This window comes from Chanos chanos, chromosome 6 (genome assembly GCF_902362185.1).
Source record: "Chanos chanos chromosome 6, fChaCha1.1, whole genome shotgun sequence".
Classification (NCBI taxonomy): domain Eukaryota; kingdom Metazoa; phylum Chordata; class Actinopteri; order Gonorynchiformes; family Chanidae; genus Chanos; species Chanos chanos.
Genome location: NC_044500.1, coordinates 41465433 through 41483686, shown reverse-complemented (window position 1 = coordinate 41483686; position 18254 = coordinate 41465433). Strand labels below are relative to the sequence as shown.

The window sequence follows — 18254 nt, the reverse complement described above, 5'->3', positions numbered from 1 at the left end:
TTTTTCTTTTTCACCTGTGTTTCTTATCTCCCTTGGGAGGATTTAAAATTATGTACAGTCAAAACGCTCAGTTAAGACGCACCACGCGCGTCTCTCCCCAAGCCTCACCTTCAAACTCCGGCTGTCTCCGTCTCCGCGGAGACGTTGCGAGCTCTGTTCCTCCCAGTCTGAGGTAGCAGTTCTCAGTGCAAAGAACAAAACAAGAAAAAAAAAAAAACTAAACACAAAAAGTAACTTTCATAGAGTGTTAGTGAGGGCCCGTTTTTGGGTGCTAGTCGCTAGCCCGCCTGAGGGAGGCGCTCTCACACTGGGAGGGTCTTTGCGCATGTCCGTTTGACAGTAGGGTCTGCGTGAGCTCTAAGCTACAGTCATTGTCCACACAGTGTGGGGTTAAAGGGGTCACTTTAACAGGCCCGTGATAGACCTCCTCGTACGACGGAGGGCACGCCGACGTCCCCATCCTGTTCGCTGACGACCCTGAGAGAGAGAGAGAGAGAGAGAGAGAGAGAGAGAGGGAGGTGGGAAAAAAAACAGAGGGCGCCACGTCAATGGTGTGAGGTACAAAAAAAAAAAAAAAATCCAAAACACGTTTTCACTCCTCGGACCCCCAGGCGACGGAGTGTTTTCTATCGCTGCGTTGAAGCGTAAATGAAAAATCAGCATTCTTACAGCGAGCCATTGTAAATCATTCCACCCCAGTACACAGAACAAGACAGAACCCGTCTGTGAGAATGCCAGCTGATGATGGAAGCTGAATGTTTCGTATGATTTACAGCAGAGGATGAATCATCGCTACCTCACAGAGTGAAACGATGACTCTTGCTTATTGGGAAATGAGATATACAAAGTCTTCCGTGTCAGTCCTCACCTTTTCTGTCATTTTGTTTCTTTTGCGACGCCGCTCTGTCATGGTTGCTTGGGAACATGGGCGCCTGGCCTTCTCTCCTGACCCCGTTAGGGGTCCCGTTGCAGTGGGGCGTGGGATGGAGAATGGTCTCTCCTGCCGGCGGTGCGGTAAACGTCGCCGGTTGGTGTGTTTGCTGATACTCCAGCCCCGACGAGCTTAACCCCTGAGGGATGTAAGCGGAGTGCTTGGAGTAACTGTTGCCGTTTTCCAGGCAGTCTGAACACACCCCTGGCCTATCAAAACCTGAGGAAACACACGAGAGAACAACTTTTAGTCCAAACCAGACACGCTGTGGACCCAGTCTGAGTTTAATTTGCTGAGGTTTGTGCTTTGAGGTAAACAGGCCTAAGGTGTTTTATGAAAGGAGAAAGAGATGATGAGTGTCAAGGCTTACCATTGCTCTCTATGTGCCCATTGGCCTGGGAGCCACCGCTGGACTCCACACGAATGCACACATCCTGTCTCTCAGAGAGCGTCCCTTGGGAAGACAGGTAGCTTGGCACATCAGGGAGGTACAATAGTTTCGTCTGCCAGTAAAGAACGTTAAGTTAATATTCTAACAAACAGCAATATCAGTGAGAGATGGCCTTGCAAACTGACTATAAAAAAAAAAAAAAAGTTTAGGCCATTGACAGAGAACATAATTTGAATATTACAGATGGATGTTCTCACCTGTATTGGTGACGCTACACTCTTCGCTCTTCTTCCTGGTCTGGTAGATGATACACACCCAGACGAGTGACGTCACCACGATGCTCGTTACCACGGCGATGACAATGATGCCCACCGTGACGGTGCTGGGCCCGGGCGGGGCCGCGCAGACCTCGGAATGCGGGCGGACGGTGAGCTGGAGGTGGGCGCGTTCGGTGCCCAGCGTGTTGGACATGACGCAGGTGTAACGGCCGGCGTCCTCTAGGGTCGCGCCGCCAATCACCAGGAGTTCGTTGCCGGGGGTGAAGTGGTGGCGTTCGGTGGGTCGCAGCGGCTCCTCTCCCCTCAGCCAGGTGATGCGGGGCGGGGGGCTGCCCAGGGCCTTACACTGCAGAGCTACCGTTTCCCCCACGAGCACGCGGCGGTCCTCCATCTCCTGAGCCAGGTGCGGAGTCTCTGCAGATACATCACAGTGCCATGTAAGAACCTTCCCACCGCTTCCTTTTCCATGCCAAACACAACCAGATTCAAAACAGCTTCAGATAAGCCACGTTAAGCTCCGAATTTGATTTCATTGGCCACTGAATTGAACAAACAGCAACTGATCAGGCCGAACCCATAATGAGGTAATCTTAAGACAGTGCCTTTGGAAAGTGGCGCGCATAATTATGAGAGACTAAACAATGGGCAAAATTGTTAGAGACAGGGGATATGGGCCGTGTGTTGACTTCAGCTGTAGAGAAAACCTTCCTCTCCGCCACAGAGAGAACGGAACACTTCCAAACTCATGCGGAGGGGAAGATTAAGAGATTTTACTTGACCCCCACACACCACTCGGTTTCTAAATCCACCCCCCCCCCCAACCCCTCCAGAAATACTCTAGCCAAATTTTCATTCAGGACTGAACAGACGGAGTAAGCAACACACTCAGAACTACCGGCCGTGCCAGAAGAGAGGGACTGAGGGTTCCAGCCCCAACTACAAGTTCTGACCTGACTCTGTGAGCGTGTGACTAAAACGGGGTCTGAGAAACACTAAAAAATACCAGTGTTTGAGCCCACCCACCCCCCATGTGACCCACTCTCTGACCCCTCCACTTTGACCCGACAGACAAGGCCACAGCTGCTTCAAACAAGGGGTGGAAAAAAAAAAAAAAAAGGAAAAGAAGATTCTTCCCTAGTGCTGAGGTTAGCCGAATCCCCTCTGACGTAGAAACTGGAACAAATACAACTTCCTCAGAAGGAGAAACGAAGAAATTGAATCAAGCCAGAGAAGGATTTCCTCTTACTGAGTCAGGAGATCGGCAGTGGAGACGTGCCCCTAGCCTTACCCAGCACGGTGAGGGTGGCGTTGGCCGAAACGCTTCCTGCGGTGTTTTTGGCCGTGCAGCTGTACACCCCCATGTCCTCGGGCTTCACGTCCATGATGAAGAAGACGTCGTCGTCGGGCATGACGCGCATGCGCCGTTCTCGAGCCGCCGGGAAGTCGGTCCCGCCGTCTTTCTGCCAGGCGACCTGGGGCGCGGGATGCCCCTCGGCAGCGCACTCTAACCGAGCCTTGTTGCCCGCCCGGATTGTGATGTCACGGGGAGTCTTCACGAACGAGGGCAGCACTGTGTGTGTGTGTGTGTGTGTGTGTGTGTGTGTGTGTATGTGTATGAGGAGAGGAGAGCACAGGCCAGCGAATTAGTCAAAACATAGTTTATTCCCCCTTAAGCAGCCAAACCACCAAACAAACACAGCATTCAGAATTGTGGGTAACTCAATTGAGCTTGGGAAATGGGCTGAATGGGACGGGCAAGAAAAGCAAGACGTGCCTACAGACAATCAATTTGCATCTGTTGGCCAAGCTGACAGGGCGTGTAATTCAGAGGCACTGTTAGCAGAGCAATGCAGCAAAATCAATTTGTTCCAAATTCCAAAATTCTCAGAAAGACACAGTCCAAGTCAACGAAAAAAAACAAAACAGGGAGAAAGCAGAAAAAAAAAAAGAGAGGAGTAATCAAACTATGTCCTTGAGCAAAAAAACGTGCTTAGCCTTTCGTTTTTTTCAATTCAGCAAATAACCTCTAAATCTAAACATTATCTTAAGAGAATTATTCAAAACCAGATACATAGCCATACAAATTGAGTCCTGAAAAAAAAAGTCTGTAGGTCTACACAACATTAACGTATAGATTTCCCTTTCACAAATGTGTGTGAAAATATTTGAGCTTCTGTGTAATACAGAAATCTCTCCCTACAGCTGTCCTAATTCTTTGGGAAACATGAGAAAATGCCTCACTGAACTGAAAGACGGGTAAGAAAGAGCACGCCGGGTCACAGAAATGGTTTTTTTTCTCGCTTGACTTTGCTTTGAGAGGGCTGATATGTGACTCAGTGGACTATTACACAGCTGAGCTCGCTACAGCAACCTCAAATGTGTTTGAAGAAGTTCCCGTTGGTTTTTATTTTTAAATCAATCAAAAAAACTGGTCTCTCATTGGCTGAGGGGTCCACATGCCTGCCTCCCAGGGGGGAAAAAAATCATCCAACTATCAGGTAAGGGGGGGTGGGCAAACAAACAAAAAACTCAAACAAAAGGAACTCTTACCGTTGACTGTGAGGCGGGCCTTGTTAGAGTAGGAGGAGCCAAAGTGGTTGGTGATGATGCACTGGTACCGCCCTTCGTGGGCAAAAGTGACATGGCGCAGGTGCAGGATGGTGGTGTACTCGATGACGCCTCCGTCGCCGGCCCGTACGTGGGCGAAGTTCTCCACCTCGGCGTTGCGCAGTAGTTCTTGGTCCTTGCGCCAGGCGAAGTTCATGGGGGAGCTGCTGCTGCTGGCCGCGGTGCAGGTCATCTGCACATCCTGACCCAGTACAGACACCGTACTCTCAGGCTGCACCGTGATCTGGGGCTTAGGAAGGTCGTCTACAGTGACACACACACACACACACACGCACGCCCCCCACATATGTTACAATGATGAAAAAGAAGCTAAAACTGTAGATATTTCTGGTTATATGAAACGTAAACATTAACCATATGTGTTACATATTATGTGCTACAAGAACTATACTACCCACCTGACTGACCTGTTGAAATTTTGTCAGGGCTACAGAGATGACGCATGCAAAATGTATTATTCCATTGTGCTGTACTGCAAAGGACGGGGCAGGTGCTTACCACACACAAAACTCTGTGGCGGAGCCTGGAAGATGCTGGTGCCTTTCAGGCTTTCGGGGTGGGCACACGTGGCCTGCACCCCAGCCTGGAGTCCTCGTGACACCAGCCACTCGGGAAACCAGTGCAGTTGACAGTCACAGAGAAAACTGTCGCTCTGAATTTGCCTATAATCATTACAGGGGGGAAAGGAAATTAAAAAAAAAAAAAAAAAAAAGTTTCAGTGTTCTTTTAATAAGCTGAGATGATGTTACTGCATTTTACATGACATTTTTTATCCCACAGTCTAGAAAGTACTGTACCCCATGTCATTTTATGGTGGATAAAAAAGGTTTCAAGTACGTGTGTGTGTGTGTGTGTGTGTGTGTGTGTGTGTGTGAATGAGAGAGAGAGAGAGGTGAGTGTATGTGTGCGCATAAAAGAGATTAAGAACTCACAGGTTGCGAAGATTCTTCATTTTGACAAAGGCCTCAGGCTGGATGGAGCGGATGGCGTTTTCCCCCAGGTTCCTGTTGAGAGATTAAACAGAGGGTCTTGAGGCGTGACAGAAACAGGACATGGGAACGTAGACACACACACACACACACACACACAGCTTTGATGCTATGCTTCAGCCTAGCCTAGCCTACCCTGTCTGCCTTTATAAGGTTTCCCCTTTAAACGTGGGGCAAAGATATTACACTAAGGGTATATCCACGGTTTTCAATAAGGTTGCTCACACATACCGAGCCTGCGAAAGAGCCTATAGAAATTCCATTTCCTCTACGAAACTGACCATATGCCCAATAACTCTGCTCCCAGCACCAGGGAAAAAAGGCCAAAGTTGAAGCTGCCTCTAACGAGAGGGAAGCAGCTGGCCTCGCAAACGGCCCGTCTTCTCATTTTACAAAGACGCTATTAAATTGCTAGCAGCCCTCTCAAGCAGCTACTTTTGGCAGCCGCACCAGAGTCGCGCGGCATTGTGGGATACTCACAGGTGCTCGAGAGCCTCCAGGCCTGAGAACGCTTTCTTGGCCACCGACTTGATCTTGTTTCCAAACAGAGTTCTGCAATTTCCAAACACGAAGGACACAGATAAATAAGAGAACATGAACCAAAAAACAAGAAGCAGAATGCAAGCAAAAACACACCCACACACACATAAGATAAAAAAAGAAAGAAAAAAAGGATGAGAGAAAAAAAAGAGTGAAAGAATGAGAGAGAGAGAGAGAGAGAGAGAGAGAGAGAGAGAGAGAGAAGGCACAATTAGTTTGGCTGAATCTGATAAGCAAGGCAGGGGATTGAGGTATTGGAAATCCGAACTGTGTAGAGATTAGGACGTCGAAGGATTCGGGGCCTGGGCTACTCTTCAAAGCCCACTTTTATCTTTATTAGAATTTAATAGCGATGACAGGGTGGAGCCGTGAGCCGTGAGTCACATGAAAAGGAGGTGCTCTCGTTGGAAGACAACACAGCTTGTAAAGTAATAAAAGTAGCCTTGTCAAGGCCAGGTTCAAACAGAGAACAAGTGGCTTGCCCCCATCTGGGGGTCTAATCCGGGCCGCTCTTCAAAACCACCCCCCCCCCCACACCAGCCGCCCCCTACCCCTCAGTGGGCTTCGCAGGAAAAGCAGAAACAGGCGTCTGATTCAGAGCTGTGACCCCCGCGTCGGAAGGCTTCAATCTCCACGCAACAGTGTCAGCCAAGGGACTGAGTGAAAAACACTCCCCAATGACAGACTTTCTGTCCAAACAGATTAAGGATCCCATTCTGTTACACTGAGGCCATGGTGAGTTACCATCCACACTGTAACATGTGCTCAGTAATGCTTGCTGCAACAGTAGCTCGTTATAAACGTCCAACGTATATCTTTATTGAATCTGTTTTCTCAGACGTGAGTGCTCACGGAGAAACCCCCCCCCCCACATGCAGAGTTTTCGTTCGAGCCCTTCCCAAACACACCTGCTTGAGCTAACCAAGTTCCTGAGGATTCACTGAATATTTGAACCAGGTGCGTTAGATTAGGGCTTAACAAAAAAATTCTGCACGAGGCTAAGTTTCCCACAAAACAACTGTCTCTCTCTCTCTCTCTCTCTCTCTCTCACTCTCTCTCTCCTTATATAACTAAGAGTGAGATTTCGAGATTAGATACAGGTTTACGATATCAACACGTTGTTGAGGGCTACGTGGTCAAGACCGATCAGAAAAGGAATAAGCAAAGAAATGCGAACAATGCAAAAAAAGACGTCGTAAACAAACCGCTGTTTGACCTGAGGGTCTGAACCCAGAATGTATAGACACGTTCTTCTGTCTCGGCCTCTCACTCGCTCCACTGGGCCGTCTGTCATCAGCCAGGTACTGAGTATTTGAGGAGAGGGAGAACGGTGGAAGGAGAGCCAGAAGGTCCAGGACACCCCCCCCCCCCCCCAGACATGGGAGAGGGGGAGGAGCTGGCTTCACCGAGGGAAGGCTGGGACGAGACCTGTCAGCTCCAGACAGAGACATCACTTCGCTCCGTCTCTTGACTGGCACCTTGCCATCGTCAGGGCAACGGCCCAAGCCGCAGGTCACGCAAGAGAGCGGCAACTGCGCCCCGGGCTAGCCCTCCATCCCCGACTCAACTGCCTTTAGCCACAGATATGCGGAACGCGTCTAAATCACTTAACCGCCATCTCTCAGAAGTCCTGCCAATGCCAGGCAGCGGAAAAGCCTGGGAGACACAAGCAAGGAAGGTGGGGTGGCAGGGGGGGGTAGATTTTACAGGCTGCATCTTGGTGAGTGCTAAATTATTTCATTAATTACGCAACAGGTAAAACCTCCCCGTAGGCTCATTCTGTTTCAGTACGAAGTGGAAAGCGCTTTACACGTATAGTTCTGGTAATCCTGGAGAATTACGGGACTATGTGAATGAGGAAGAGAGGCCGTTTTGACCCCCGTCCCAAAAAGATGGGAACGCGGGGGTTTAAGAAATGCGACGAGGCCAGCTATCCATAAAAATACAGCCAACCCTGTCAAACTCGGTCTGGAAATATCCACAGTCCCATTTGGATAGACACAAAGCAGGCGGAAGACACTTTGATGTCTCCTCCGCTCTCTCCCATTTCCCAGGACTGGTGAATAGGTTTTTCCGGCAGGGAGGCGGGATTTTGCCAGGGCCAGCGCATCGCTGGGTGGTTTCCGCAGCTATCCGCCAGCGGGACAAAAGGCCGGGGGGTGCGGGACGTGAGGGGGGGGGGGGGGTTTGATGTGTATGACCGCCCCCGCCCTCCCATTTCACGCCCTCTCTGACTTAAACAACAGAACTTAGGCCTGAGTCAGGGATGGGCACTCCAGGACTTAAAAAAAAAAAAAAAAAAAAGAAAAACTTTGAGCGCTTCTCAGATTTAGCCATGGGAGTCTTATTCAGTTCACCTATGCCTGCATCAAACACTTGGGTTCTGTTTATTATGTCCTGCTGAGTAACTTCCAGAATTTTCTACTGGAAAAATATGGAGTTTTGTAACTATATATCTGGTTTTCTGACATCTGTCTTTTTCCTCTGAGACACAACTGAAGAAAACAAAAAACAAAAGTACAGTTTTTTTACGTTAACTCTGAACGCTGAAATCTAGACTGACCCCTGAACTTCTCAGGCATTCTGCACTGAACGCAGGGGTGAAATATGAGCTTCGTGATACATGAGGTCTGAAGTTATCTATCGTTCATTGCTCCAAATGACGCAGTGTGCCCGGTGGGGGAAATAAACTTGAAGTTTGTCTGATCCAGGACTAAGCGCTCCCCTGTTGGCAGGAGGAAGTGCTGAAAGGGAAGGCTAGCAGTCTCCTGAAAAGTCTTAAAGGCAGCACCCATGGGGCCCGGACAGTCATGCACCGACAGCAGGCCAAGATACTGACGGTGCCAGAGATAGTAGGGAAAAAAGAGAAGGTAGGAGGTAGAGAGAGAGAGGGAGAGAGAGGCTGGGGGGGGGGGATAAGACACTCACAGTTTGTTGAGGTTGTCCAGTCCAGTAAAGGCTCCGTTGGTATCCTCTATAGTGCCTGAGATGTCGTTGTGGTCCAGCTCCCTGCGGATGCGGAGAGAAAAGAGAGAGAAGGTTTAGACTGAGGAGAGTTTGGCCGGCCTTCGCTGGACAACCCGTGCACAGCCCTGGCAGACGCAGGTCCCGCGGGTCAATGCCCCTCCTCCACACACCTGGTTTAAAGTGCTTGAGTTCTCCAGCGCTTTGCCAGCCAAGTACATTCTTTCCTTTGTGTGTGGGGAGGGCAAGAAACAGTCATGCACAGGCTAACGCATATATAATGCATGACAGCTGAAAGGGACTGGCACACACACACACACACACACACACACACACACACACAGAGAGTTTCAAATCTATCATGAGGGTGAATGTGATGGCAGGTAGGGGCATTTCAACACATCCGTAATGTAACTGTAATTCAGTGCTCAGGCATGTCTTGACACCGGGACAACTTGGCCCAAATAAACCTCTTTCAATCAGGCCCTGACAATAGTTTCCAAAGAAGATGAATGTGATTAGGACGCTTTCTAAATAGGCCACCTTCAACTTCCAAGTCGTCCGAACCAAACAACTATTTGAACAGCGGCAAACAAAAAACCTCGACGGATAAAAGGAAAAAAAAAAAAAAAGGAAAGTTAAAAAAAACCCCCAACCAAACAAACAAACAAACCAAAAAAAAGTTCTCTATGGCACACTTTGTTTCTGTGCTATTAAAAGACTGTCTTTCAAACTCTGAAAACCTTTTGAGTTTTGACGGGCCCCTCCAGCACGACCCCCTTAGCTTTTTCTATTCCTTTCCCTCCATAGTCAACCTTTGCTGCCAATTTCCTATTCTTTCTGGCTGGCTGGCCATGAATGGTCGCTGGCTTGTTAATGATGGAAGGGCAGGGGCCCTTCAAGCCTGACTCTCACCCCCCTTCCACCCCCCCCCACCCCACCCCGTCCCGTCCAGGCTGAAAGGCTGGCCGTTTCAGTGCGTCCACACCCGCAGCGGGCTCCTGCCGTCCCGCCAGCAACGTGCACCAATTAAAACTCCCCCTGCTCCCTTTCAGCAGGTGCTGGAGCCAAGCACTAGCCTCCTGATTGCATTAGAACTGGCTCATGGAGAGCTCCAGAGAAGGAGGGAGAGCGAAACGAGGAAGGAATAAGGGAGTGAGGAGGAAGAGGAGAGTGTGGGAAAAAAAAAAAAAAGGAAAAGAAGAGATAGAGAGAGATGTGAAGGAACAAAGACGCGAGAGAGTTGAACGGGCTACGGGAGATGTTCGGGAGAGTTTAGAGAAGCGCGAACGAAAGTTTGGGAAAAAAAAAAAATCGAGATAAAAGTCAAGCTCGCTAACGCGTCAGAGTAGGCCGAAACAGTGAGACGTTCAGAAAAGTAGCGAGCGAATGAACGTGCTAGACGGTATACAAGAAAAAAAGCAATCCAGCAAGAAGGAAAAGAAAGAAAGAAAGAGTGAAAGAAAGAAATAAAGAGTGAAAGAGTGAAAGAAAGAAAGAGTGAAAGAAAGAAAGAGTGAAAGAAAGAAAGAGTGAAAGAGTGAAAGAAAGAAAGAAAGAAAAAAAAGAAAGAAAGAAAGAGAAAGGGAGGGAGAGGCAAAGAGGAACCAAACAGAGGCTCTCACACATCGGCGCCCCCCCCTCCCCCACGGTTTGCCCCTTTGCCAGCAGCGAGGGCTCTGTATGTGCTTTGGCTTGTCACCCCACTGTGAGAAAGGCTTGGTCTAGCAAGTGAAAGCTTAATTCTTTTCTCTGGCTCAGATAGAGAAGAGCTCTAGGACCAACCCCCCCCCCCCCCCCCCCCAAGTGCTCTGCCTGTTTAGAGTTTGTGTGGACGGGAGGGAAAGCTCCCATGCAGCCTTTCACTGTGTAGTTTTAAAAAAGAGCTAGGCTCTCCTGGGAAGCCACAGACAGAGAACACATGTGCATCCAACTTTGGTGGGAACCAACATGCAAACAAAGAAAAGAAAAGAAAAGAAAAGAAAAGAAAAGAAAAGAAAAGAAAAGAAAAGAAAAGAAAAGAAAACACTGAAAATAAAGAGTTCTCACTAAAAAAAGAAAAAAAAAAATATATATATATATATATATATATAAGGGCTGCTTTCTGATACATCTGCGTGGATTCATGACTTCATTTGGAGAGAGACGTCTTAAAGAGAGACTACTCTGACATTAAACAGGGGACCAGGGAATGCGCCCGCCTTCGATGTGTTTCGTCGTCAGTTTGCTGAACAGTATTGAGAGTTGGAGTGTGTGGGGGAACAGAGCGGGGGTAAGAGCTTTAGGAATACTCACAGGACACGCAGGCTCTTCAGCCCTTTGAAGGCTCCCTCTGTAATGTGGCTGATAGAGTTGTGTCCCAAACGCAGAGTGTGTAGATCTCCCAGCACGGCCAGGCTACCCTCGTCCAGTCGAGTCAAGTTATTGTACGAAAGGTTCCTGCAAAGGAAGCAAACACACGTTCACACACACACACACACAGACATACACACACGCTTTAAACCTGGACTACAGGGATGGAATAGTAGTTACTATTTCATATCTACAACACCATGGTAAACAAACATCCCTAGCAGTAAGTGGAACCAACCATCCCATAATCCCTCCAATGGTTTAGTATATGACTCCAGTGCATCATCCACTGGACATGTTTTTAACTTCAAATCCTCTTTGATTAGACATCATTGGTATTTATGTTCGGGAGAGAGTCAAATCAATCACAGTGTTTAAAAATCTCCTTAAACCGATAAACTATATGAGACTCCAGATATGAATGTTAAGAACATCACTCCGGGTCACGGCACATGAATATGCGGCAGTTGTCAAAGGCTGCGTTATGCGCGCCATCTGTGGCAAGAGAACATGAGCGTGCACGAGAGAGAGAGAGAGAGAGAGAAAGAAAGAGAGAGAGAGAGAGAGAGAGAGAGAGAGAGAGAGTGAGAAAGAGAGAGAAAGAAAGAGAGAGAGAGAGAGAGAGAGAGAGCGTGAGAGAGAGAGCAGAGTTTGTGAGCAGCCATGTGGAGAAGGGCACCATCAGGCTGTCTTGCCCGGAATGCAATAACAGCCCTGTCATAAAAGAAGCTGCTTACGCTGCTCTCACTCAGGAAACCACTGGTCTATACTGATACCACAGTCAACAAGCTCCGCTAACAAAGCCGCGTAGCCCCTCACAACCACAGAGTGTCCCGCCGCGGAGACGATGGTGGGCGCGGGCGCTGGGTTTACACTGGTGCAGACTGACGCACGAAACGGGGTACTGAAAGCTCCGCGGCAGTAATGCAATGTATACAAACACACACACACACACATACACACACACACGTTGCCTCAGGAGCAAGGATAAGACCCCATTGAGTCAGATGGAGATCTCTGTGTAATTCTGACATCCATACCAACAGAAGATTACACGCTTTTGCCTTTCACACTGAGGAGATGTGGGGGAAAAAAACCAAAAAAAAACTGGGCGAGCTCTTAAGCGCCGTCAATCCTGGCCCTCATTAAGGGATAAACAGAAGCTTATCTGGCCAAAAAAAAAAAAAAAGAAAAAGGAGAAAAAAAAAAAAAAAAAAAGGCGAGTATCACAGCGCTCACTGCGTTAACAGACTCATTTTCATGTGCTGATAGCTAACGGGACAGAGGCAGCACTCACAGCTCTCGCAGCCTTTGGCAGAAGCGCCAGCCGTCAGGGTTGATGTGGGAGATGGAGTTGTTGCTGAGGAAGAGCTGCTGCAGGGAGGAGAGGCCGTACAGGGAGCCGCTGTTCACCTCCTTGAGACTGTTGTAGTCCAAGTGACTATGGGGGGGAAAGAGGGAAAGTTCAGCGTCATTGTGGGTAATGTAGTTTTTTTTGTGTGTGTGTTGTGTTTTTTTGTTTTTTTTGTCGTGAACAGGACGGAAGGCTAACGGTTTTGATACTCACAGAACTCTCATCTTAGCCAGGCCCCAGAAAGCTCCGTCTGTGAGCTTGCTGATGTTGTTCCGTTGGAGTTTCAACACCTCCAGGCTGTCCAGCCCCTGAAAGGTGAGGCCCTCGATCAATTTCAGTTTGTTCCTGCTCAGCTCCCTACAGAAGACAACAAAACAGGATTCAGATACATATCACAATGACTAGTATTAGAAAAACAAATCCATCAACCCAACTATCAACAGAGGGAAAAAACATTCTCTCACAGATGTTAAGCGACCACATTTTAAGTGGCAGGGAAAAAAAAAGAAAGAAAGAAAAAAATCTGAGATCCGATGTATACTTTTGATGATAAATAACCCATTAAGTTCAACTGATCCTTCTCTCTCGCACACTGCACATAGCTCTGGCTTTGTGGCACCAGATACGTGCACCAGGTGTGTGTGACAGAGGTTTAATATCAGCACCTGAGAGTGTCAGAACAATAAACATCCTGATGGAGGCTTTGTTTCCTCCACCATGTTGCCATAAGCCAGTGGAGATTCTATATCACTTCATCCACCTGCGGAACAATAAGTGCCAGGGGAAGCCGTGTGGTAAGGGCGCCCCTATTTAGAATAGAGCCGCCTCCCGTTACATGTGTCCTTTTACCACTGGGCTGAGAGTGTTGAGCTATGGATGGTTCTCTCTGAGCACTGTGCTGGAGGGCTGAGCACCAGACAATGATGAAGAGCATTCCCATCACGGCCACTGCCACCGCTCATAAATCAGCCACACGCCCAGCTCTGATATTAACCAACGGCTGTGGGCCACAGAGCGCTCTCACAAACACAAGCAGGACTGAGTCTATAGAGACTAGTTCTCTCTTTCTCTCTCTCTCTCACTCCCCCATGCTTTTGGCAGTAGAACTATATTCTCCATCCTGCTGAAGGAGCATAGGTCTGTGGGGGTATGGGTGCTACTCACAGTTGTGTGAGTCTGGGCAGCTGGAAGGCCTTGACTGGGATCTGGGAGATGCGGTTACGACTCAGACGAAGCACCTGGAGGCTACCGGACAGCTGGTCAAACGTGGCTGGCTCCAGCTGGGTGATCTTGTTGCTGCTTAGATACCTGCACAAATACAATGAGCAAAGACATTGTGTGACCACATCTGTGTATCAAAGTGTTTTGACACTCACGGATGTTTAACCCAAAACAAACACTTGAATGATTTTCTTTTCTTTTTTTTTTTTTTTTGTTTGGTGCTTAAAATAGTTACATCTGCTTTTAACTTTGTTTCCTCAAAATGAAACGTTCTCAGTTCAACGCGACGACTCATCTGAGGGTGACGCGTTCAGCAGCGGCATACAGGAGCGGTGTATGTGAGAAGTTCTTACAGGTCTTTGATCTGGAGGTCTGCGGGGAAGCAATCTTGACGCAGCTCGGTGATGTCATTATTGCTCAGGTCCAGAGTCTCCAGGCTGGTTAACCCCTTCAGCTGCGTCCCATCCACACTACGGATCTTATTGTGGTGCCTGACAAAAAAAACAAAAAAGAAAACACTGTTTAAACAGGACCCGTGTGAGTAGACAGGGGTGTGATCAACAGCTATCTTCGCAGTCTCTAGCCAACCACTCGTAATGGTAAACAAACTTCTACTAGAACATTCTACATGTGAATTCAAAGCTCTTGAGTGGGAAGATTCTATCTCTTTGGTTGTGCGATAAAGGTTAGACAGCGTAACGGAGGGGGCATCACGTTGACCCTTCCCACCGCGTGGGAGAGCCCTGACCCACAACCACACGGGCCTCTTTCAGAAGGAATGTGTCAGAGCTCCTTTGATGCTGAGTGGAAACTTGTCTCTGCACACCCTCTGAAGTGCAAAGTGACTGCTGCCTGATACGGAACCTATTTGTCATCAAAAAAAAAAAAAAACCCACTGCATAATATCAGCCAGAATGTGTTTTAACAGGGACTCTACAGCAATGGCTTTGTTAAATAATTGATAAAGGCTTGCTATGTTGTTTTATTAAGTCCTATTTTAAAAACGGTCTGGCTACAAATCCATTATTGAAAGTAATGCGCTTATCAAAGCTCCAAAGAGGACGATGTAATGTTTAGTACAGTGATTTCTTGGTGAGAAACAGAGCTTAGAAGTGTCAAAGTGACAAAACAGAACAAACAGTGAGGACAGCCATTTCACATAAGTCATTCCCCCCGTGGGACTCCTCAGATATTCTCTCTCTCTCTGCCCTCCTCTTCCCGTTTCTACAGCGCGAAGGCCTGAGAAAAAGGGCTACTTTGAAAATCAAGAGTTTTATTTTCGCCTGCTCTCTGCACTGAAGGAATGGCGGGTCACGGTCCCTTCACATCTGCCATTTATTTTGGGGTTGGTTCAGATCCACCTCCGCACTCCAAAACTGGAGAGGAACGATCTTTTCCCCCTCTTCAAAACTGGAATCCCAGCCACTTCCTTTTGTTTACCTATCTGAACGACGGTCGCAAGCGCAAATACAAAGACGGCATACACGGGCAGACGCGGACAAAAAAAAAAAAAAAAACCCCGCACAGTCAGTCAGACACAGAGACACACATTGCCATTGCCAAACTACCTACCACAAAAAAAAAAAACAAAAACGTAGCCAGTGAATCACATGACCTGCAGCTAAAGCTTGTTGCTCTAGTGACACGCATGGTGCACTCCATTGCTCCCAGCAAACGTTGACCCCTGACACCTCAGCCTAGACTTGCCACACTAACCGTCCTCCTAGTTACCTTACACCACCCTCAAAGATATACAAACTTCTCCAGTCTGGAAACTGCCAGAGCTTTCCCTGTGTCCCTACTGGACACGTTTATACGGGCCAACTGGAGTGTGAGAGGAGGTGACTCTGTATTGCCACAACAAAGGCTGCTTCTTCTGAGCTGCTGATCTTTTCAAAACCCACCGCAAACAGTGAAGAGTGAGGGCCTTTCTGAGGTGTCTGCTGGCAGGTGCTCCGAGAGAGAGAGAAGAGAGAGAGAGAGAGAGAGAGGGAGGAAAAAAATAGGCTCTGCACTCATTCCCAGAGGGAGTCTTGACCCAAACCTCAGACAGATGCACAGTGCTGACCATTAACTGAGATTCTGGGTGGGAGTTTGTGGAGGGGGAAGGGAGGGGAGGGGGAGGGAAGGCCATGGAGGTGGTGGTGGTGGGGGGGGAGTTCCCCCACTGAACCCACCTGAATAAACAGAGGGGCAAATAGTTAAGGATGATTCCAGGGCTCATAGCTCTACAGGAAGTTCCTGTATAGTGGCGTGTTGTGGCCCTGACTGACAGAACACTGAGGCTCCACTGAGCAGGAGAGATTCTGGGGTCAACAGCTGCTGACCTCGGCTGGGAAAAAAAAAACAAAAAAAAACGCTGCGCTGACGTTAACCGGAGGAGCCATTTTCTCTCAGAGGCCGAACGACGGGGGTTCAACACCAGCTCCGCGGCTCTGCTCTTTTCTTCCCATGGAGCGAGAGAGCAGACGGTGTCACGATAAGCAGGAGGTGGGCAAGGAGAGACAAAAGAGTGGCTTATTCGTCTCTTCCTCCATCCATGTGATGGAGCTTGTTGTGTTGGAAGGACTGTGAGAGCAGTGCAGGCGCACTTGATCTGGCTCCGCTGATTAATCCCATCCAAAGCCCTGTGGCCCAGAGGATTAGCAGGTTAGTTGCTTTGGCTGCCCATGATTGGCTTATCTGCTTGATGAACTCCAAAAGTGAGCAGATGAAAAGGGCCTAGGGGCCATATGGGAGCAAGAGCCGCACAGACAGTACCGCTGGCCAAGGCAGAAAAACAACGGACCTTCGAACCTGCCAAACTCACAGAGCCCACAGAACTCACTCCCGCTCGTTCTAAGACGCGTCGGGCAAAACGTATCGGTGCGCGCATTGCGCCGTAATAAACGATACCGGCCAGAAAAACACGTCGCTCGCTCAGTTCCTGAGCGGCAATTCTCTGAGCTATAGGCATTCACAATGCGCCTTACAGCTCGCAAAGGGGGGAAAAAAAAAAATCAATTCAGTCAATCGTGTTAAACCTGATGGGGACAAATCCGTCGACAGCTGCTCTCATGTTTTAAAAAAGCTGACTAAATGCCCTGCCGCACAGTGCCCAGCTTTCTCCAGGACAACATTAGGTCCCTCTTTCAAATCAAACAGGGCATTGACTTCAGCGCTGGTGACAGACGTTCCTCTGTTAGCATGCTGGCTTTTTTGGGGGGGGGGGGGGGGGGGGGGGGGGTAATCACAGGGAACTGCTGTTTGACAGCATTCCAGCTGGTGAACCAACTGCAGAGGAATTTGGTGAGTCGCGCTGCTATCTGAACAGGATCCGGGAAGCACAGAAGAAGGGGAGGGGGGTAGGGGTCGGGGTGGGGGGTGGGATGCAGTGGACATGGAGGAGGTCGAGCGGCAGGGTTACTCACAGGTGGAAAACTGAGAATCAGGTTCTCTTGCATCTGTAAGTGATGATGTCATCCTGAGCCCGCCCACTAGTCACCCGCCTACCACTCCTACACCATTTTTACAGTAAGCTCTGTGATTGACAGCGACAGCTGAAACTTCTACCCGCTTTCAGCTGTGCAGCTTTGTAAAGATAGGTCTTCCCATCAGGCAAGAGGGGCTGACACCATTACATAGCAACAGGCTTCAAACCAGGCCAAAAAAAGAAGTTCCCTTTGGATGCACAGACAAAACGATGAGCTACGTTAGCTGACCTAGCACCCTTTTGTGAAAGTACATTGGTACTTGAATTCGTTAACAGATGCATGCAAACCCATTACCAAAGTGTGTCAAAACAAATTCAAATCCTTCAACAGAAAGCCAAACAAACAGATCAGCTGGCCGACGGGAGGAGATCGTCCCTGTTTCACGGGAAAGAGAATGATAAAATGTAAATCAATGAGAGCGACACTATAACTGTCCTACTGAGAGCAATCTGAGGGAGGATCAAATTGATGACACACAGAGAGTTCAGATATCCATTACAAAGCAGCTGAAATTGATATGGGCAGATTACTGGTATGATAGGGGAACACTAAAGATACAGGAAAGGCTTGTGTTCTGTTACCACTGAAAACAACAAAAAACAGCCTGTTTACTGAAAATTACATATTTATAATCAAATGGTCAGCAGTTATTTGAGAGGCGAACTCTGGGGAGGCTGAGAGAAATTTCGAGGACTTGCTCTCTGTCACAACTGTAGTTTGTTCAAGAGGCTCTGGACTCACAGTTGTGACAGACGCGCACGCGCACACGCATGCATGCACGCACGCATACACACACACGCACGCATACACACACACGCACGCACACACACACACACACACACACACACACAAAATGCCCGCTGACCACTCTTCCCAAATAGGGCAGTTAATCTCTAGTGAGATGCCAGAAAAGTCGATCTCCCCTGGCCAAGTTTCACAACTGTAACCCGGATGGGACTCGTGAGTAGCCTGTGTTAACTATGAATTTAACTGGTCAGCTGACATCTCCCAACCTCCAAATAGCTTCAAACTACTGACTCTCACACTCAAACTGCCACAGACCAGTAGGACGTTTTACACAAATGCCACTCAGACATTGTTAAAGATCTTATTACACACAAACAGTAAGTGAC

The 18254-nt window shown here is 48.5% G+C and overlaps 1 protein-coding gene across 1 annotated transcript in view; it reads right to left on the bottom strand.

The window, feature by feature from the left end:
* Window positions 1-18254, bottom strand: part of lrig1 (leucine-rich repeats and immunoglobulin-like domains 1) — a 29532-nt gene continuing 11278 nt past the window's right edge. The window contains 16 exon segments of the mRNA XM_030777013.1: window positions 1-477; window positions 869-1150; window positions 1302-1416; window positions 1418-1434; window positions 1580-2014; window positions 2889-3170; window positions 4151-4471; window positions 4727-4890; window positions 5161-5232; window positions 5698-5769; window positions 8686-8766; window positions 11017-11160; window positions 12371-12514; window positions 12641-12784; window positions 13592-13735; window positions 14002-14139. Coding sequence (XP_030632873.1) covers window positions 272-477; window positions 869-1150; window positions 1302-1416; window positions 1418-1434; window positions 1580-2014; window positions 2889-3170; window positions 4151-4471; window positions 4727-4890; window positions 5161-5232; window positions 5698-5769; window positions 8686-8766; window positions 11017-11160; window positions 12371-12514; window positions 12641-12784; window positions 13592-13735; window positions 14002-14139 — 2761 coding nt within the window. The 3' untranslated portion in view covers window positions 1-271.